Source organism: Sorex fumeus, unplaced genomic scaffold (genome assembly GCF_029834395.1).
Source record: "Sorex fumeus unplaced genomic scaffold, SorFum_2.1 ptg000024l, whole genome shotgun sequence".
Classification (NCBI taxonomy): domain Eukaryota; kingdom Metazoa; phylum Chordata; class Mammalia; order Eulipotyphla; family Soricidae; genus Sorex; species Sorex fumeus.
This window is the reverse complement of record NW_026606081.1, coordinates 8969875-8989421: the sequence shown is the minus strand read 5'-3', so window position 1 is coordinate 8989421 and position 19547 is coordinate 8969875. Positions and strand designations below refer to the sequence as shown.

Below are 19547 nucleotides of genomic sequence, written 5' to 3'. Positions count from 1 at the left end.
ACATTGCAAAAAAAAAGTCACAAGGATGGGTGGGCTCCCCAGGTCACCTGGTACAGACCCATTCCCCCACCCACTCCCTACAAAGCTCTGCAGGAACTCTGCCCTGGTCTGTCTCATCCTAGCTGTGGTTGTGATGGCAAGGTGGCGACACAGCCTGGAGGGGAACAGGATTGCACCCCCTCTGTGACCCATTTCTATGATTTTCACCTGTGACCCCGAGGCAGTATCCTGCGGGCCCTGTCTGGGAATCACTGCTCTAGGGCACAGAGGAAGCAGCAGGAGGAGTGGAGGCTGGAGAGTAGGGGGTGATGAGCGTGAAGGTGGATGCTGGGGCCTGGAGCAGGGTGGCAGGAGCCTTGCCGGAGAGCCTTTGAGGGTTTTGCAATGAATTCATTTTTAATTTTTATTGTGGGAATGGGGTGCAGCAGCACGGGGTGTGTGTATGGCGGGGGGAGTGAGCCACACCTGGCTGTGCTCAGGGATCACTCCTGGCAGTGCTCAGGGAACCGTATGTGCTGCCAGGAATCAAACCCAGGTCAGCTGCATGCAAGGCAAGTACCATACCCACTGTTCTATCTTCTCAAACCCTGGGTTCATTTTTTGCAATACAGGTATTGAAATGTTATCATGCATATTCCTTTACCTACCTGGATTCATTTTTAAAAGCATTTAAACCTAAGGTAGCTTTGATTGCTGGGAAAGAATGGGTGAAGAGGCAAGAGGAGGCAAAGGGAGCTGGACATGAGCTGTGGTCAGCAGCTAATCCGGTGGGACTGGGTTATTTGGTGGAAGGGAGCAGGAGGCATTCTGCGTGTTCTCCTCCTAGAGTTCTAGCCCAGACACGGACATGTCCCATTAAAGGTTTAAACATTGCTCTCTGGGCTCATGACCACTACTCAAACATAGCTACATTTATTACATTTATTAGATTTATAGTCGTTAGAGGGCTGGAGTGATAGCACAGCAGAAAGGCGTTTGCCTTGCACGCAGCCAACATGGCCAACTCGAGTTCGATTCCTCTGCCCCTCTTGGAGACCCCGGCAAGCTACCGAGAGTATCTCGCCCGCATGGCAGAGCCTGGCAAGCTACCCGTGACGTACTCGATATGCCAAACACAGTAACAACAAGTCTCATGATGGAGATGTTACTGGGCCCGCTCGAGCAAATCGATGAACAGCAGGAGGACTGTGACTGTGACTGTGACTGTTACAGCAATCACACAGTAAACCGCTGCAGAAAGAATCGAATTCCCTCCCTTTGGCAGGGAGGTTCAGAGTCGGAGGGTGAATAGAGAGTGGGCCACGGCGCAGACATCTGAATCCTGCCTTGCAAATTCCCGCACAACTGTTCTCTCCATGGCAACACAATAAAGGGCAAAGTGAGAGTCAGAGCAGACCCAGGAGGGAGAGTTCCTGCTTCCTCCTGCCAGTCATTAACTGGCACGCTTCTCTGGATTGTGGAGAGCAGTCCCCCTTCCTCTTCAAAGCGAGCTCACACTCAACAGGAATGTTTGCAGGGAACAGGCTAGATGCTGAGGTCCTGCTCATCACACGAGAAAGACACGAGAGCGGCCACCTCCACAAACATGGTTGGACCCGGTATGTTCATCAGCCCTGAAACCTCTGGGGTTACAGATTCAAAGCCCTAAACGTCTGCCCCACTGCAGCTCCCATCCAGGGCTCCAGTCTTCTATAAAGAAGAAGACTGTCTTCTTCTTCACTAAACCCACCGCTGTGCAATCTTGTTCTAGCTCTGCATCTCCACCCTCTAATGCCAACCTCCTTTCGGGAGATGTGCCCCACCCCCAAGCCCAAGCCCCTCCCCTCTAGGATTTCCCACCATCTTCTCCAAACAATATAGACCTCTCAGCTCTCTCAACTTCTCAGGTGTTAGAAGTCTCGAGCACACCACGTGGAATTTTCGTTATCCCTTGACTGGCAATGCCTATTCCTTCTCATGGGAAATGCAGCAGGTTTAGGGAGAACCTCACTGAGCTCCTTCTGGGTTTCTCATTCTAAAATCTAAAGAGGGAATAGGGAGGATTGCTAGCAGAGAAAACTTAACTGCATTTAGAAGCCGTCCAGAATGCACATCTTGACTCACAAGGGGCGAAAAATGGTGGAGTGAGGGGAGGTAGCGGGTGGCAGGGCCTGACGCTGCTACTGCTACTTGCTGGCACAATTCCTCCTCAACACCTGAGTCTTGTGAGGCTTCTGAACGAAAGAAGAGGAATTTTTCTCCAACAAGCCGTCCAGACACTGAGAAAGGACTTGTGTTTCCTCTGTGCCAGCCACAGTGGAGATGTGTGTCCAGCAGGGAAGTGGATAGGCCCCAATCCTGGCCAGACAGAATGTTCTTGTTAGCGAGAGATCTTCTGGGAACGAACAGAAATATTTCAGGGGCGTTTTTTTTCGCAGATCATGAAGGCCATACCAGCGCTATGGTTTAACGTGGCCCCATCAGCACCCGCTAGGCCTGGTGGAAGTTCAGACACGTGGGCAGAGCTGAGAGTTGGCGCTCAGGAGGGAAACTGACCCGTCCCCGAGCCCGCGAAGGCGCCGCGCCTCCCCGCTCCGCCAGGGGGCAGGAGAGGTCACATTAGACACAGTCGGGAGGACAGAAAGAAGGAAAAAAAAAAAAAACCCAACTTTTACCCCAAACTGTGTTCCTCCGTGTGAAACCGAACCCTCCAGCTGCGGCGTCCCAGGCACCCCTCCGCCTTCCGCTGAGCTCCTGCCCGGACCGGTGGCTGTCGGTGCGCGCTGGCTCCGGGGTCCCGGCCCCTGCGCCCCCAGCCCTCGCCCTGAGGATGAAGCTCTGGATGCTGCTGGCGCTGCTGCTGCTGCACCACGCGCTGCAGGACGGTGAGTGACCCCGGGCCTGTTTGGAATCTCGAGCCCCCCAACCCCCCGCCGCCCCAGCTCGTCCTGCCCCGGCCCCCTGGCTCTCCACCCAGCATCTCTCATCTCGAAGCCCCTGCACCTGCCCCTCCCTGTAGGGTCTCTGTACCCCCGACGCACCCCTCTCCGGGGACCCCGCCAGGGACCATGGCAACTACTTGATCCTTGGTTTCCCCACCCCACTCCGCCACCCCCGGCTGCCCGGCATCCCGGGCAGCGCCTGGTCCAGCCCCCAGTGTCAACGTGTCTGTGTGGGATGTGGCGCCGCGCGCTTGGATGCTGCGGGCCGGCAGCGGGGTTCCAGTCTGCACCCCTGCACCCGGGCGGTTCCAGTCTGCACCCCTGCACCCGGGCAGCTGGCTCCGGAGCGAGGCTGCCACCTCAGCAAGGCGAGAGCTCCTCCTCCTCCTCCTCCTCCTCCTCCTCCTCCTCCTCCTCCTCCCCTCCTCCTCCTCCTCCTCCCCTCCTCCTCCTCCTCCTCCTCCTCCTCCTCCTCCTCCTCCCCTCCTCCTCCTCCTCCTCCCCTCCTCCTCCTCCTCCTCCTCCTCTCCTCCTCCTCCTCCTCCTCCTCCCCTCCTCCTCCTCGTCCTCCTCCTCCTCCTCCTCCCCTCCTCCTCCTCCTCCTCCTCCTCCTCCCTTCCTCCTCCTCCTCCTCCTCCTCCCCTCCTCCTCCTCCTCCTCCTCTCCTCCTCCTCCTCCTCCTCCTCCTCCCCTCCTCCTCCTCCTCCTCCTCCTCCTCCTCCTCCCTGAGCATTTGCTTTCTCCATCGCCCTGGGCATGCACCCAGAAAGCTGTACCTAAATTCTAGCACCGATCCTTCTACAGAGGCAGCCTCAAAAACGAGGGCCAAGCCCAAGGCTGTTAGGCTTCTCATCCGTTTGCGCGAAGAAAAAGTCAAAAAGGATGAAGCAGCAGCAGCAGCAGCAGCAGCGCTTTGGCACAGGTCATGGAGCCTTGTTGGCACACAGTATTGAGTAGATTCCGGGCCACAGGGCCGGCTCGGGGCTCTTTTTTTTGGAGAGGGTTGAGAGAGGACCACATTCGGTGGTGCTCGGAGTTCACTCCTGGAGGGATTCGTGGGGATTATGGGACACTGGGAATCAGACCCCAGGTGACAGCACAGGGCCAGGTTTTATGTGTGTGCCTCTGCGAGCCCCCGGTCCCACAGGTTATTCGCGTGTCTGTGTCTTGGTGATACTGTCAGCATTTGTTTCGTTGGCTTCATTTTTGTTCCACTGGTTCAGTTTGCATCTTGGGTACACATCTCGGTATCCTGAAATCCCCCTTGGGATTCCACAGCTCCAGCCCCAAGTTTTGTTTAGTTTTGGTCGAAAAGCAGCCTTTACTGTTACGTAATTCCACATCTGGGCCAGCTCCACCTGGCTCACATTTAATGCACTGCTCCATCCCCCATAGTCCCTTTTTTCCTGTGGAGGTAGAAAGATTTGTGAACCCCACCCCCTCCTTCCCAAGTACCACCTTCTAGTTTGCAAAGTTCAAGATGTTGGTGGCACTTGAAAGGGAGGTGAGATTCTTAAGTCGGGGGTGGTGCTTTGGACACCCTTTTAGCAGGGATTGGAAAGCCATGGAAAGGCAGTGTTTAGTGTAATTTGGGAACAGGACAGAGAAGGGCAGACACAAGCATTTCCAATCACCCACTCACATGATTAATCAACTCCCCGCAATGCGTGTCTCAGGCCAGGAGAGGACTTTAGCTGCTGTCTCCTCCTGTCTTCCGGCCCACATAAACTCAGATATGAGGACTATTTTTTTTGGGGGGGGGGCTACACCAGGCGATGCACAAGGGTTACTTCTGGCTCAGGAGTAACATGCACTCAGGAATTACTCCTGGGCGGTGCTCAGGGGACCATATGGGATGCTGGGAATCGAACCCCGGTTGGCTGCGTGCAAGGCAAATGCCCTACCCGCTGTGCTATTGCTCCAGCCCAGAAATGAAGTCTATTAAAGTTTGCCTGAGTCATCTGTTTAAAGCAGACATACAAATGCAATTCAAAAGGAAGACATGGATGAGGCTGTAAGGGAAAGTTGAATGCAGATGGAATCATTTAATAAGGTATGAGGTGGATTTTAGGTGTGATAGTAGGTTTGTGTTTTTGTCTTTTGATGCGTGCATCAAAGGGCTGGAGAGAGGGTTCAAAGAGCTGAGAGCACACACTGGTTCAGGAGCCTCTTCAGTGTCTGGAACTGAATTACCCCATGCAGCATTGGTATAGTCCAGAAACAAAAATATAACAACGAAGTGTGTGTATGTGTGTGTATTGTGTTTGCGTGTGTGTATGCATGTGTAATTTAAAACATGTAGATGGGCTGGAGTGATACTACAGCAGGTAGGGCATTTGCCTTGCACGCAGCCAACCCGGGTTCAATTCCCAGCATTTCATATGGTCCCCTGAGCACCGCCAGGAGTAATTCCTGAGTACAGAGCCAGGAGTGACCCAAAAAGAATATATATATATGTAGAAAATAATAAAATGGTAAAGACTCATTAGGAAAATGAAGTCTTTGCATTTTATTTTACATTTTATAAAAATGTTTCCCTAAATCCACTAGGAAGACTTTTCTGTTTTGAGTTCTCCCATGGCTGCCTGGAGACAGGAATCATGAGTGAGAGTGATTTTTAGGGAAAGCCCTTTCAGTTCCTATGAGAAGTAGGTCCACAAAGACCATATAAAGCACATGCCAAGAACCACAGCCTGTGACTCACTTGCCCCACTGCCTCTCCACTTTCCAGATCACGCCTGGGTGGGACCTTCTAATAGCAGAAGACTTCCCTGCCACATACCCAGGGAATATCTGCTCTAGTGTCTAAATGATTTATTCAAAATCATATTTCCCAGAGAAAAATTCTCTTTCCAGGAGAACTAAAGAGATTCATTGTAATATAAAGGCAAGTCAACCAGGATAGAAACCCTGTGTTGAATAACAGGGTGAGAGTGGGCTTCCCTGTCCTGTTTCTGATATTAGAGGAAAGACTTTCAGTTTTTGCTGAGAATTATATTAGCTGTGAGTTTATGATTTATGGACTTTACTATTTTGAGGTAAATTCCCCTGTCCTCATTTTATTGAGGCGTTTAATCATAAATCAGTGTAGAATTTTGTTGAATGCTCTCTTTGCACCTTTTGGCATGATTCTATGATTTGTATCTTTCCTTTTATTGATTTGTGTCACATTAATTGACCTGCATATATTGGGTCAAGCATATATCCCTAGAATAAATCTCTTTTGACATGGTGTAGGATCCTTGGTGATTTTTCCTATAGAAGGGGGTCTACCAACTTGGGGGTGGAGGGCTCATCTAGGAAAAGAGGGAAAATGATTGGACCAGAGATATACATAGTATAGGGGTTAAGGTGCTTGTCTTGTATCATATCACGCTAAGCCTGGTTTGAAATCAAGCATCAAATATGGTCCCTGAGCACTCTCGGGGGCACATCTGAGCACAGAGCCAGGATTAGCTCCTACCAGTTGTATAACCCCCACCCCCCGCCCACCCACAACCAGAGAAAGAAATAGTGGGAAGGTATTATAGAGTGGACTTAGCCTGAACAGGGAGCATAAAAGTTTATCTTTCCCCAAGTCTCCAGTACCTTTGCTTTCCTAACGTCCTAGCTTGGTTCTTGGAAAAGTGAGTGAGTTCCTGTAGGATGTTTCCAGGAAGAATGGAAAATGAGAGAGGGCATGTGTATGTTAATGTAACTCAGAGACAGGAAACCCCTGAGCTACTCAGCAAATTCTTAGTAGGGAAGTCTCAAAAATTCCCTCACTCTCGCCCATTTCCCCTCACCTTTCACTCCTTTCACTTTCCTTGGGGAGAAAAAAAATCCAAAAACTGCAGGTCTTTGGTGCTTGTGACAGCGTTCACAGGAGTCCTCAAATGCACAGCTGTTGGGGATTTTTTTAGTGATTTTTCTCCATCAACATTATTCTTTAGGAATAGAACTTTGAATGAGTAAGAATTGATTGCAATTCTGTTAAAGGAGAAGAATTATAGTCTCTCAGTCTGCTTCTTGCTTTGCAAATGTGTTCATTTTGTAGCTGTATTTTGGACCAGCAAATCCTCACTTGGGAATTGTAATAGATGCCTTAGAAAAAGATCTTTTAGTCCTTGTGGGAAGATCATACCATCCCTGGCATTGGGTTTCATTTGACTTGGAACTCCTTTTCAAAACCTGGATATAACAAACAAAGAAACCACTCAGATAATGGTGCTGTGCATGAGATTAGTGCAAATAAAACTGCTATAACAAGCTAAATTCTAAGAGAACAGTGGGAGTCTCTAGGGCAACGACATGAAGCAGGAAAAACTCTTAACCTGGTTTCTAGGTGATTTCTCACTACTTTCACCTAGGGTGTGCTTCTTGACACACATGAGTTGAATTTGTATGTCTAATGAATTAGAAATAATAACTGTGTTATCTCCATCATAAATTTCTCATGGAACTCACTATGAGACATGATCATGAGGTAATCGCAAATAGCACTCAGCTAATACCATGAATCACTTTTCTCAGTATTTTAACCATATTCATTCATTCATAGCAGTCTCTGAGATAGTCATTATTACTCTAATTTTCAACTGACAGATCAGAAAATTAAGACAAAATTCCTGTGGTCACATAAGTAGCATAGGGCAACCAGGACTTGAAGTCAATAATTATATTTAATGAGTTGTTAATTTTACCACCAATTTTTCTTCAAATCTTAAAATTGATTATCTCAAAAAATGCAATGATAATGTACTTTCAATATAAATTCTTATTTTCTTAGGTCTTTGGAAAATAATTTACAATGATTAGACAATTTTTTCTTCAAATATTAGATATAGCATTTTTGAATCACTCAATCCTAAAACTTTCTGGGTGACTATAGGGTTTCCAGACTATGTTATTACCATCAAACCATGGACCAATTCCATGGGCAGGAAGCTGGACCAATAATACACAGGTTTGAACTGTGAGTTCTCTTGGATATTGTTATCTTTGAAGTTCTGAATTCAGGTATTCAATTAACCATGGAAATCAGCAGGTTAGCTTTTGCATGTGGAATCTAAGATTTGAAGGGCCAGATATAAGTTATACATGAATTTCTGACTCTAGTCAAGAGTTGGCATCCCCATGCTGAAAGTAGACTAGAGATGGAACATGATTGCCACTCAATGCCTCTTTTGCAAACCAAAGCACCCCAAAGGAGAGAGATAACAAAAGGGAATGCCCTGCCACAGAGGCAGGGTGGGATGGGGTGGATGGGGGGTGGGAGGGATACTGGGATCAGTGGTGGAAGAAAATGGGCACTGGTGGAGGGATGGTACTTGATCATTGTATAATTGAAACCCAAGCACAAAAATTTGTAAGTCTACAACTGTACCTCATGGTGTTTCACTAAAAAGAGTTGGCATCCCTACCTCCATGTTCCTTTGGGTCAATTATAATTAGATTCATGGTGGGCCTTTAATGGGGCCCTTTGATCAGAGGACCACATCTCTGACCAAACGGTCAATATTTTCAGGGATAAGACCATGTACTTGGATACATAACGTGCAAAATACCTGTACCTCAGTCATTGAATGTTTCATAGAATCTTCTTAGTCACACAAGATCTGATGACTGAATAGTTCAACAAGTTGTCGCTGACTGTCTCAATTCCTTAAGATTTCAAGATAATTGTCATTTTCACCTGTTACTTGATAAAGAACACACCAGGGCAGAGAATTGGTACAGCAGAAAAGGCACATGCCTGGCATACAGCTGATCTGGGTTTGATCCTTGACACCCTGTATGGTCCCTCAAGTTCCACAAGGAGTAGTCCTTGAAAACAGAACCAGAAGCAAGTCCTGAGGCACCAGTGTGTATAATTAACTCCCCTTTCCCATAACCAAAAAACAAAAGAATCACCAAATAAGGGTTGTAGTGAATGGAGAGATAGGAGTCAGGATGCACACCTTGAATGTGAGCCAACCCCTCCAGCACTGTATTCTCCCTTCCAGCACTGCTGGGTGTGCCATAGAGTCCCCCAGACAATGCTGCATTGGCCCAGGTAATTCTCAGCAGGACCCCATCTTTGGGCCTTTGATTAAACTTCTGTCCAGGTTGACTGGAAGTCACCAGGAGAAACCCTCTATTTTCTGAGTGCCACTTAAGAGACCACCCCTCAAAACCAAAAACTTGACATCTTTTCAAAATACTTGCAAAAGACTTGAAGATTATAATAGCTGGTTTTTATTTTTTGTGTGTTTGGATATTTTCTTTTCATATTTCTATTTCATTTTGTGCATTTTTTAAATTTTAAAAAATTGAATCACTATGAATTAGAGGCCCTCCCGTTGATCGTCGATTTGCTCGAGCGGGCCCAGTAACGTCTCCATTGGAGACTTTGTTGTTACTGTGTCTGGCATATCGAATACTCTCGGTAGCTTGCCGGGCTCTCCGAGAGGGGCGGAGGAATCGAACTCGGGTCGGCCATGTTGGCCGCTTGTAAGGCGAACGCCCTACCGCTGTGCTATCGCTCCAGCCCATTATTAATTATTAAGTTTTAGGTGTACAATGTTCCAGTACTCATCACTTCACCAGTGTCCACTTTCCTTCACCAGTGTCCCTGGTTTCCCTCCTACTCCACAGCCTGTCTCTATGGAAGACACTTTTTTCTTCAATGTCCGGTTTATATTTCTATCTTAAGAAAAATACATTTACTCCATTATAAAACTGAGGCTCGGGGTATGGTGCCGCCATCAGGTCAATCTGTACCTGTGAGGCGAGTGCATCAGCAGCCTCATGGCGCCTTCAGACTTCCAGATACCCCAAAATTGCTGCTGTGCCTTTGGCCAGACCCCAAAAACTGGGGGCAAAGTTTACCAAGAAAGTAAATGGCCAAAAGTTAGGTATGTGGGAAACACACCCACAAACCACCTCCGGCTCAGCCATATAATTGGAGGCAAGGCCTCTTTGGTTCCTGATTGAACTGCTTAATGGACATGATCCCAGAGACTCAGAAACGAATCTCAGAACCCAGTGGCTTTAGGTAAAAATGCGTCTGGTCTCTGCAGTAGGCTACCGGTGCTGGGCCAACCCAGGTGGGAACAGGTTTCGTGCCTTGGCCTATTCCCCCTGGCGGCCCAGTGGCCTCCATCCATCTGAGGCCACTGGATAGTCACATTTGGGCCCCCAGTGACGAGACACACAGGGTCTCACGGGATGAGGGTGGAGCCGGGCTTGTCCTCCCCACCCCAACGAGACTCCAAGTCATCGCCCACGAATGGCCTCTCTGGCTCCTGATCAAGCTGCTTAACAACCATGATCCCAGAGACTCAGAAACAAATCTCAAAACCCAGTGGCGTTTGGCAGAAATGCATCTGGACTCCACAGTACGTTACTGTTGCTGGGCCACCCCAGGGAGGAAAGGGTGTTTTCCCTCCGCCTGCTCCCTCTTGGCGACTTGGTGACTGTCATCCTCTAGAGGCCATTGGACACTCAGGCTTGGGCCCGCAGTGACGAAACTTGTTGGGTCTCACGGGATGGGGGGGGGGGGAGGTAGAGCCGGGCCTGTCCTCCCCACCCTAACGAGACCCCAAGTCATCGCCCACAAACGGCCTCTCTGGCTCCTCATCAAGCTGCTCAGTGGCCTTGATCCCAGAGACTCAGAAACAAATCTCGAAACCCAGCGGCTTTTGTCAGAAATGTGTCCGGACCCCGCAGTAGGTTACTGTCACCAGGCCACCCCAGGGGGGAATGGGTGCTGTCCCTCCGCCTGCTCCCTCTTGGTGACTTGGTGGCTGTCATCCTCCAGAGGCCATTGGACAGTCAGGCTTGGGCCTGCAGTAACGAAACTTGTTGGGTCTCACGGGATGGGGGAGGAGGTGGAGCCGGGCCTGTCTTCCCCACCCCAATGAGACCCCCAAGTCATCGCCCACAAATGGCCTCTTTGGCTCCTCATCAAGCTGCTCAACGGCCATGATCCCAGAGACTCAGGAGCAGATCTCTAAACCCAGTGGCTTTTGGCAGAAATCCCTCCAGATTTAAGTGTTAAAATTTCAGAATTTCAAAACCACATGGCCCTACTGCAGCCACACGACATCATATGTTAGTCATAACAAGCAATAGAACACAAATTGTCTATTGTTGCCTTTTCAGCAGATCTAAGTGTTGGGGTAAAATCTTAAATAATGGTGGGTCTGGTGTCGAAGTAGTGAATGTGATCAAAGTAGAGAGAGAGTAATGTGGAGATCATCTGCCCCACAGGCAGGGGGAGGGTGTGGGATAGGGGTATACTGGGATTTTTGGTGGTGGAGAATGGGCACTGGTGAAGGTACGGGTGTTTCATTGTATGACTGAGACTTAGACCCAAAAGCTTTGTAACTGCTCTCACGGTGATTCAATAAATAAAATTATAAAAAATGGAAAAAAAAACAAACCTGAGGCTCATGCTTCACAATTGTCATAACTCAGTTAGTGACAGATATTTCTGTTAGTCTGACATGTTCCCACTGACTGCAATGCTTCATTTTTTCTGGAAAGTTAGGGAAGTGTGTGCCCCTTATCATTGGAATTTGTCCAATGGGAGTGTCGGGGACGTTCCTTAAAGACCAGAGTGAAGAACTTAGCTGTGCCCTCTGGAAGAACTGAGCGAAGATCCTTGAGCCTGGGCATCTGAGTGCAGGAGGGGTGAGAAAGAAAAAGTGCTCAAGTCTAGGAAGAGAGGGAGAGAAGTCACACCCGCGCGAAGTCATGGGAAAGAGGGTAGAGATCCTAGAGCACACAGGCCTGAAAGAAAAAGTACCTGAGGGTGGGTATAGATACTGAGCTCAGATTGGACTTGGTGCTAGTGTCTGAGTGGGGTCAGTATCTGAGGTTTGGCTTGTATGTCTAACCAGCAGATTCCCATGGTTAGTTGAATCCCTGAATTCGGATCTGCAGATAGAAAGGTACACAAGATCCCGATCCCGAAGAGAGCCGAGATCACCGGGAAGTCCCAGATGGGGTAGGTGCCGCATCCTGCCTCCTCCAGAGGGAACCCTGGTGACCATGAGCCTCTACAAGCATAGCTCGCTTATGCAGGAACCAGGACTCTCACTGCAAACCGCGCGGCCGCTTATGTGGTCACGTGACATCTTATATATAAAGTGGTCAATGGAAAATAAATTCTCCAACGTTTTTCCCTGAAAATCAGGCTAAACTCTTTTATAAACCACAACACTGAATATGAAAAAGAGAACAAAAGGGAATGCTCTGCCACAGAGGCAGGGTGGGATGCGGAAGGAATGGGGGTGGGAGGGTTACTGGGATCCGTGGTGGTGGGAAAGGGTTACTGGTGGAGGGATGGGTATTCAAAATAAATAAATAAATTTAATCAAACAAACAAAAAGCCCCAAATAAACAAAACAAACAAAAATTTGAAAAAAAAAAGTACACAAGAGAATCCACAGTTTCAAACCTGTGTTTTCTGCCGATGGGATTGGTCCATGATTTGGTGGTAGTGAGGTTAACAGGCTCCAATTTCAGCGGTCAAAGGGCAATGCATAAATGAAGCCAAAGTCATCATTGCACTATTGAGTCAGAATCAGCTGAGTTTCTGGTGGTGTTTTTCTCTTGACTTATCACATTTCCCCACTCATACAAGTGCTCTCTGATCCCTGCAGGTGATTCTGGTTCATGACCTTAGCTTTTCTACCTGTACCCAGGGTGCTTACACAGAATGAAATGAGCACGTGCTCTCAAGTCAGAGACGCCGATAGCACGCATTTCCTGAACTAGCCAGCTTTGGGCAAGTTATTTTTCTTTTTGGGCCTGCTTTTCTTATTTTCATCTACAACATGAGAGCTTTGTCAAAATAACCTCCTGATCTCTTAAGTTGGACATTCTGTAATTATGTGAGGATCTGTGGAGATCATCTTAAAAAAACACTTGAGGGAGCTGGAGAGATAGTGGGCAGTGCATTGCCTTGTACCTGCCTGACCTGGTTCCATCTCTGGAACCCCCTGATGGTTCTGCTCCACCACGAGTGATACCTGAATAGACGCACTAGTAAAGCCCGGAGCATCACTGGGTCTGGCCTCAAAATCCAAATCAATGATCTGAAGTTCTATGATTTATAGTACTGTGAATGATGGCTTCCTTTGCACATAATTCCAACAGTACCACATCACCTGTGTGCCCACCTCCCTCTCTTCAGGAATCCAGTGCCCTCCCCTTTAGCCCCACATCCCCCACTCAGCTGTCTGGGTCAATTCTCCTGTGGGGCTGCCTCTGACCCTCTGGTATAGCTTGCTGTGTGTCTTTTAGGCCCACGTCTGAGTGGATCATTCCGTACCTCTCCCCTCCTTCTGACTTCACTCAACGTTTCACCCTCTTGTGGAGGGATATGCAGGCAAACAAGCAAAATGGCATGGGACAGTCAGATAATTGACTTCTCATTCCTGCTCACAGCTGTGTGGGTGCCTGGAGATTCTGGAGTTCAGGGGACACCACAGGTAGGTCATGGGAAGTAGTAAGGGATACCTTTCTCTGGAGAAAATGGGAAGATAGTGATAATATGGACATGTGTGTGGGTCAGCTTTTTAGGGTCACGTTTTGGCCACGATTTTCAATGAAAGAGGGCAATGAAATACTTCTTCAAATACAGTACATTTTGTTGACTAAGTTCAAAATTAAGTTCTAAATTGCCCCAGTTACCAGTTGGTTTGAAGATCTTATATAGGATAAGGCATTTGGCTTTAGGGTTGACTCTCCCCAGCCTCTAGTCTCCCCGAGGTCAGGCAGACCCTAACATGCACAGATCCACTGAAGCTGCTTCATGGGGAAAAGTTGGACGCGGTTAAATATCTGAGCGTGCTTGCTGCAGCTTTTGTCTTCTCTTGCTGGAAACTACACATTCCTGCATTTAAATGGTAGGTTGGTGGATTTGAAATGAACTACAAAAGCTCTGAGGTTGCTAAAGCCAGAAACAGACCCCAGGGGCTTTGATTTTGCCCTTCTATGACTGTGTGGAGGATGTGAGGTGGAGGAGAACCACAGGAATGGCATTTTTGTCTGATAAGTACAAATTTGAGTCAGGCATGAAATATTTTGCTGGATTTGAATAAAACCTTTGTAGTGGAACTATCTTTCCTTTCAGGATACATTCTTTTAAAAATTAAGACTGGACCAAGAAAATAATGAGCCCCTGTGATTCATCTTCAGTTACACAGACATGGTTGACTTTTAATTTTTTTTTTCCTGGTGGATTGAAGAGATAGTTCAAGACAGTACTTTGCATGTGGGAGGCCAAGGTTCAATTCCCAGCGCCACATGCCCCTCTTCCCGAGTCCCCCATCACTTTTTTCATGTTGATTGCAGCAAGAAAATCACAGTTGTTACTGAAAATAATTTTTGACATTTGAAGAGAGGAGTATTTAAAAATAATATCTGGAGCTGGAGAGATAGTATAGCAGATCTTACCTTGCACCGTGGTGGATTCCAGTTCAATCCCTGCTGCCACATATGGTCTCCTGAGGATTGCCAGGAGTGATCCCTGAGCACAAGTCAGAAGCAAGCCCTGAGTCAAAAAGCTCTCCCCAAAATTAATTAAAGTAATATCTATGGTAGAGTGATATGTAGAGGTTAAGGTTTTTGCTTTACATGCAGCTGACCCCAGTATGATCCCTGACACTCATATGGTCTCCCACCATTATCAGGAGTAAGCCCTGAGCGCTGTTGGGTGTGTCCCTCAAACCCAAACTAAGTAAGACAACTAATACAGGGGCCAAAGAGATAGCTCAAAACTAAAGGTGTTTGCTCTGCATTCTGTTCACCCTGGTTTAAATCTTTAGCACTGTGTATGATCCCCTGAGTACCACCAAGGGTCACTTGAGTATAGAGCCAGGGATAGGTCTTGAGTTTTGCTGTATGCCACCCCCACTATCACTGTCACTGTCCTCCCGTTGTTCATCAATTTGCTCGAGCGGGCCCAGTAATGTCTCCATTGTGAGACTTCTTGTTACTGTGTTTGGCATATTGAATACTCTTGGTAGCTTGCCAGGCTCTCCGAGAGGAGCGGAGGAATCGAACGCGGCTCGGCCAGGCTGGCTGCGCGCAAGGCAAACGCCCTACCACTGTGCTATAACTCCAGCCCCAACATAAAGAAAATAAAATACTTTTAGAAAATCTATTTTGCGTGACAGGAAAGATAGTACAGCAGGTCGGGCTCTTGCCTTGTATGCGTCTGACCCACATTTGATCCCTGACAATCCGTATGGCTCCCTGAGCCCCAACAGGAGTAATTTTTGAATGAGAGCCAGAAGCAACCCTGTGTATTGCCAGGTATGGCCCAACTCCCCTCCCCCCACAACCCAATTTTTTTGGAAGAGTTGGGGAGATGCAAGGGCTGGAGCATATGCTTTGCATGTAGTAAGCAATCCACATGGATGTGTGGTAAACAATCACAATTCGTCAATCTACATGGCCCTCCAGCGCTGTGTTGGGTACAGCCCATAAAACAAAATATTCTGCTTCTGGTGCTAAATATTTGAAGTATGTTACTACAGTAGCCTGTTGTTCTTTCATAGTTTCTGGTCAACATGCTCCCAAGAATAAGCGTCCAAAGGAGCCAGGAGAGAACAGAGTCAAGCCAGCTGGCAAAAAGGTGAAACCCAAAATTCTGAAGATGAAGGACAGAGACTCCATCGATTCAAAACCGTCATCTATAATGACACAAATGATGGACGAAGGGCGCTTCCAGAAGCCAGCAGCTACCCTGAGTCTGAGGGCAGGGCAGACCCTGGAGCTCCGGTGTCGAGGGAGTAAGATTGAATGGAGTTATCCCGCCTACTTTGATAGCTTTAAGGACTCCCGCCTCAGGTAAGCGCTTCCAACTATTTGGGGTGGGGCTTAACTTAATGTTAGATTTTGTTCCCTCGTTATGTATCTTTATGTCTGATATCTATCATCTCTTCAATAGCATGGAAGAATGGAATCTCCGTGAGCAAAAAGTCAGATTTTATTTCTTCCCCAGCTTTTAAAGAAAGAGTTGTTGCAAACTCTGTTAACATTGGTTGAACAATGGGAATTTCGTAAGAAGTGAAATCACAAATAATCCAAACCGTGATGCTTCAAGATAGACATTTAAAAATTCATGTTATAAAAAATAATGGGATCCAATGCCATATGTAATTTTTTAAAACTTTATTTAAACACCAATTTGAACTTTATGGGTGCATGTGTGTTTTCCTGGGATTGAGCTTAGCAGCATGTTTACCAGACAGGTGCTTTTTGTCTTCCACCAAGATACTCTTCCCACATAGGGCCCTGGAGGGGCCCCAGAGGGATATTTTGAAGTGCAGAGCAGATGACCTCACCCCACCACTGTGACTGTGGCTTTACTCCTTATGTGATATGGAGACTTTCTCTGATATCTGACTCTCCAGAATCACCTCCATTCTAAGTTGGTATCTGCTTTCACTGGCAACTGAGGCCACGAAGATCATTCAGTACGCCTGGCTTTTGGGGCTGGAGCGGTAGCAAAGTGGGTAGGGTGTTTGCCTTGCGTGAAGCCGGCTTGAGTTTGATCCCTGGCATCCCATATGGTCCCCTGAGCCCTCCAGGAGTGATTCATGAGTGAAAAGCCAAGAGTGACCCCTGAGCACCAAGTGGTGTGGCCCAATAACCAAAGGGGAAATAAAACTTACTGCTTGAATATCATTTTCTGACATCCCCCAAGTCTGCATCCAGAGCCCCCAGCCCCAGATCACTGCTGACCACTTTCCACTCTTCTCATCTTTTATTCAAGATGGTTGTTTTCCCGGTGGTTCTTAGCTGAGCTCTTGGTATTCAGCTTTATATCTATCTTTTCCCTGTTTTTCATAAACCTTAGAGAATAAATCAATGGAAATTTGTGAGCAAGTAATATTTCTGTCTCTAATTTCGAATTTGGACACCTTTCACATTTTATTCTGAAGATACCCTCTGACTTCTAGAGAAAAACAGTATTTATAAAAGATTTCTTAAGTTATTGGTTGGAGGAGGAGTGATGAGTAAGAAAATGAAATAATTTTTTCCTGTTTTTAACTCTATGTTGCACGCGCGCACACGTGTGTGTGTGTGTGTGTGTGTGTGTGTGTGTGTGTGTGTTAAGGGCTACCATTTCCATTTTATATGCAATGTATGGAAACCAGAGTTGCATATATTCAGGCAGAGCTTGGGGTCTGGGGGCCGCTCCTGGTTCAATTTAGCCCAGCTGTGAGGACCTGATGGTTAGTTCTTGGGCCTGGTGTTGTGAGGGGTCACCTGGGCTAACCCAGCCAGTGCTGGAGGTGGGGTTGGAATGTGGTACCAGGCAGTGGACCATGGGGTCTACAGTGTTAAAGGCATGAGCTCTAGCCCTTTGAGCTATCTTCTGGCTATTCTACTTTCCAAATATAGAATCAATCTAATTTATTATTTTTTAAAATTTTTATTAGTGAAACACCATGAGGTACAATTTGTAGACTTATAAATTTTTGTGCTTGGGTTTCAGTTAAACAATGATTGAGTACCCATCCCTCCACCAGTGCCCATAATCAATCTCATTTAAACTACTCTGGACAGGTAGCTTTTTCTTTGATCTTGTTACAATGAAAATAAGATTCGTCTGAATAATGTTGAAATCTAATGGGCCTTATACAATGATTATAAATTGGGTCACATCCTATCAAGCAGTAGAAAGAACTTTCTACAAGGAACCTTCACAAAATGGGGGTTTTATTTTCTGAAAGAGGCTCATCAAGTTAATAGCAAAAGGAAAAGAATATTATTTTAATAAAGCCACCTTTCCTAGACAAGGCAGGGGAGCTTCTATCTTGCTGATTATTTCATTAACACTAACCCCAAACTGCAGACTTATAGTTTAAAATACCTTTTTGGTGAGAGATTGAAACTTCTGGTTAGGTAGTAAGTCTTGGGTGGGTTTTGAACTCATTTGAGGTCCTTCCTTCCTCCTTCCCTCCTTTCTTCCTTCCTTATTTTGTTCTTTCTCCTTCCTTCTTTCCATCCTTTCCTCCATACTTCATTTCCTCCCTTCTCTCCTCCTTCCTTCCTTCCTTCCTTCCTTCCTTCCTTCCTTCCTTCCTTCCTTCCTTCCTTCCTCCCACCTTTCCTTCCTTTCTATCTTATGCAAAGTATTCCAAACCTAGCCGATCTCATCCTTGAAGATTCAGTATTTTCCAGAATTATTTCCAAAGTTGAATTAGTTATATAAAAAATCTTAAAGATTAAAGTGAATTAATGATAAATAGCCAGGAGCTGGAAAAATTTACTTTTTAACATTAAACAGAATTCTTTCAAAGAACAGTGAGGGCTTTATATGAAGTAAAGACAGATGTGGTTCTCTCAGGACTTCAAAAAATGTGGAAAATGTGAAAAACATCTACTCATAACTCTGTAGCCAACAATCAAAAAGGAAAAAAAGTCACAATTTATTTGACACTAGAGACACAATGCATCAGCCCTTGACATCTTTCCCAGAACGCTGTGCCTCGGGAGAGAGAGCTTTTTTCATCCTATTTTTTTTCTCCAGGAACAGTTTTTTTCCAGCCTCCTGTCAACTTTGGGATTGGAAACTGCCCAGGAATGCTTTCAACAAAACCTGGTCATTTTCACCAACTTTGGTAACTGGAACTGAATGCATGTTCCCCATTTGTGAGGTTTTATCTTCTGACCAGAAGGGGGAGCAATTTCTGGAACAGAGAGGGGAGACCGAAGGCAGTTTTCCACCTTTTCTTTTTATTTTTTTTAAACACTTAAAATATAAAAAAAAATTAATTTATTAAATTATTAATAAATCATCAAATTGGATTCTCCTTCTTTGAATGTGTATGATGGGAAGCCCAAATAATTTTATCCTATATATATTCTATATCCTAGAAGACACTATTATTTTCTACAAACTCCATCTGAATTTGCCTGCATATTTTTACCAGCTGCCTGGTACTGCTCTAAGGACCAAGAATCAAAAAACACTGGCAATTAAGTGGCAATAATTTTTGCAGGGGGAACTGGCAGAACATTTCTGTTGATTTACATTGGTTGAAAACTACTTGGCACAGCTAGTGTCCTGTCTCCTTCTCACCCAAAAATGTGCTCTTTGGTCAGTAGATTCTCTCAATCCCAGTTTCTCTCTGGAATGTGGCAATAAAGTCCACCTTATCTGTAAGTGCCAGGGCAAAGGTTTAATAAATGATGTTATAGAATTCTCACAGTCATGAATCTGAACTTTATCTGCAATTGAAAATCACGATAGCAGTCTGGCAGGGGAAACTGTTCCCATAGGTAACTGACAAGCTCTGGGTGAGGAAAAGAGCTTGCGGAAGGGGCAAGTCTTTATTCAGCTCAGACAGAGTCGCCCCTGGGAACCTGGGATCTGCCAGCATATCTTTGTTCCCAAAATCCTGGTGCCCAACCTCCAGGTTCCCCCAAACCCAGGTGTCAGGGTGCTGCTCTGCTGAGTGGGATTTCAATGGTTGTAAATTTGAGTGGCCAAGTGGTGTGGCTTAAAAAAAAAAAACAACCTTGGCGTGGCAGATGGGCATTATGTCATTCTGCTTTCATCACTCCTTTTTGTATTTTCTGATTTCTCTGTCACCTCCACAGTTGGGACTAATTGTTAGTTGAATATTTTATTTATTT

The 19547-nt window shown here is 46.5% G+C and overlaps 1 protein-coding gene across 1 annotated transcript in view; it reads left to right on the top strand.

The window, feature by feature from the left end:
* The first annotated feature begins 2763 nt into the window (after positions 1 to 2763).
* The window catches only part of PDGFRL (platelet derived growth factor receptor like), a 52512-nt gene continuing 35728 nt past the window's right edge, over positions 2764 to 19547 (top strand). Inside the window, exons 1-2 of the mRNA XM_056114343.1 lie at positions 2764 to 2864; positions 15455 to 15746. Of these exons, the coding sequence (XP_055970318.1) occupies positions 2810 to 2864; positions 15455 to 15746 (347 nt within the window). The 5' untranslated portion in view covers positions 2764 to 2809. The remainder of the gene's footprint in view (positions 2865 to 15454; positions 15747 to 19547) is intronic.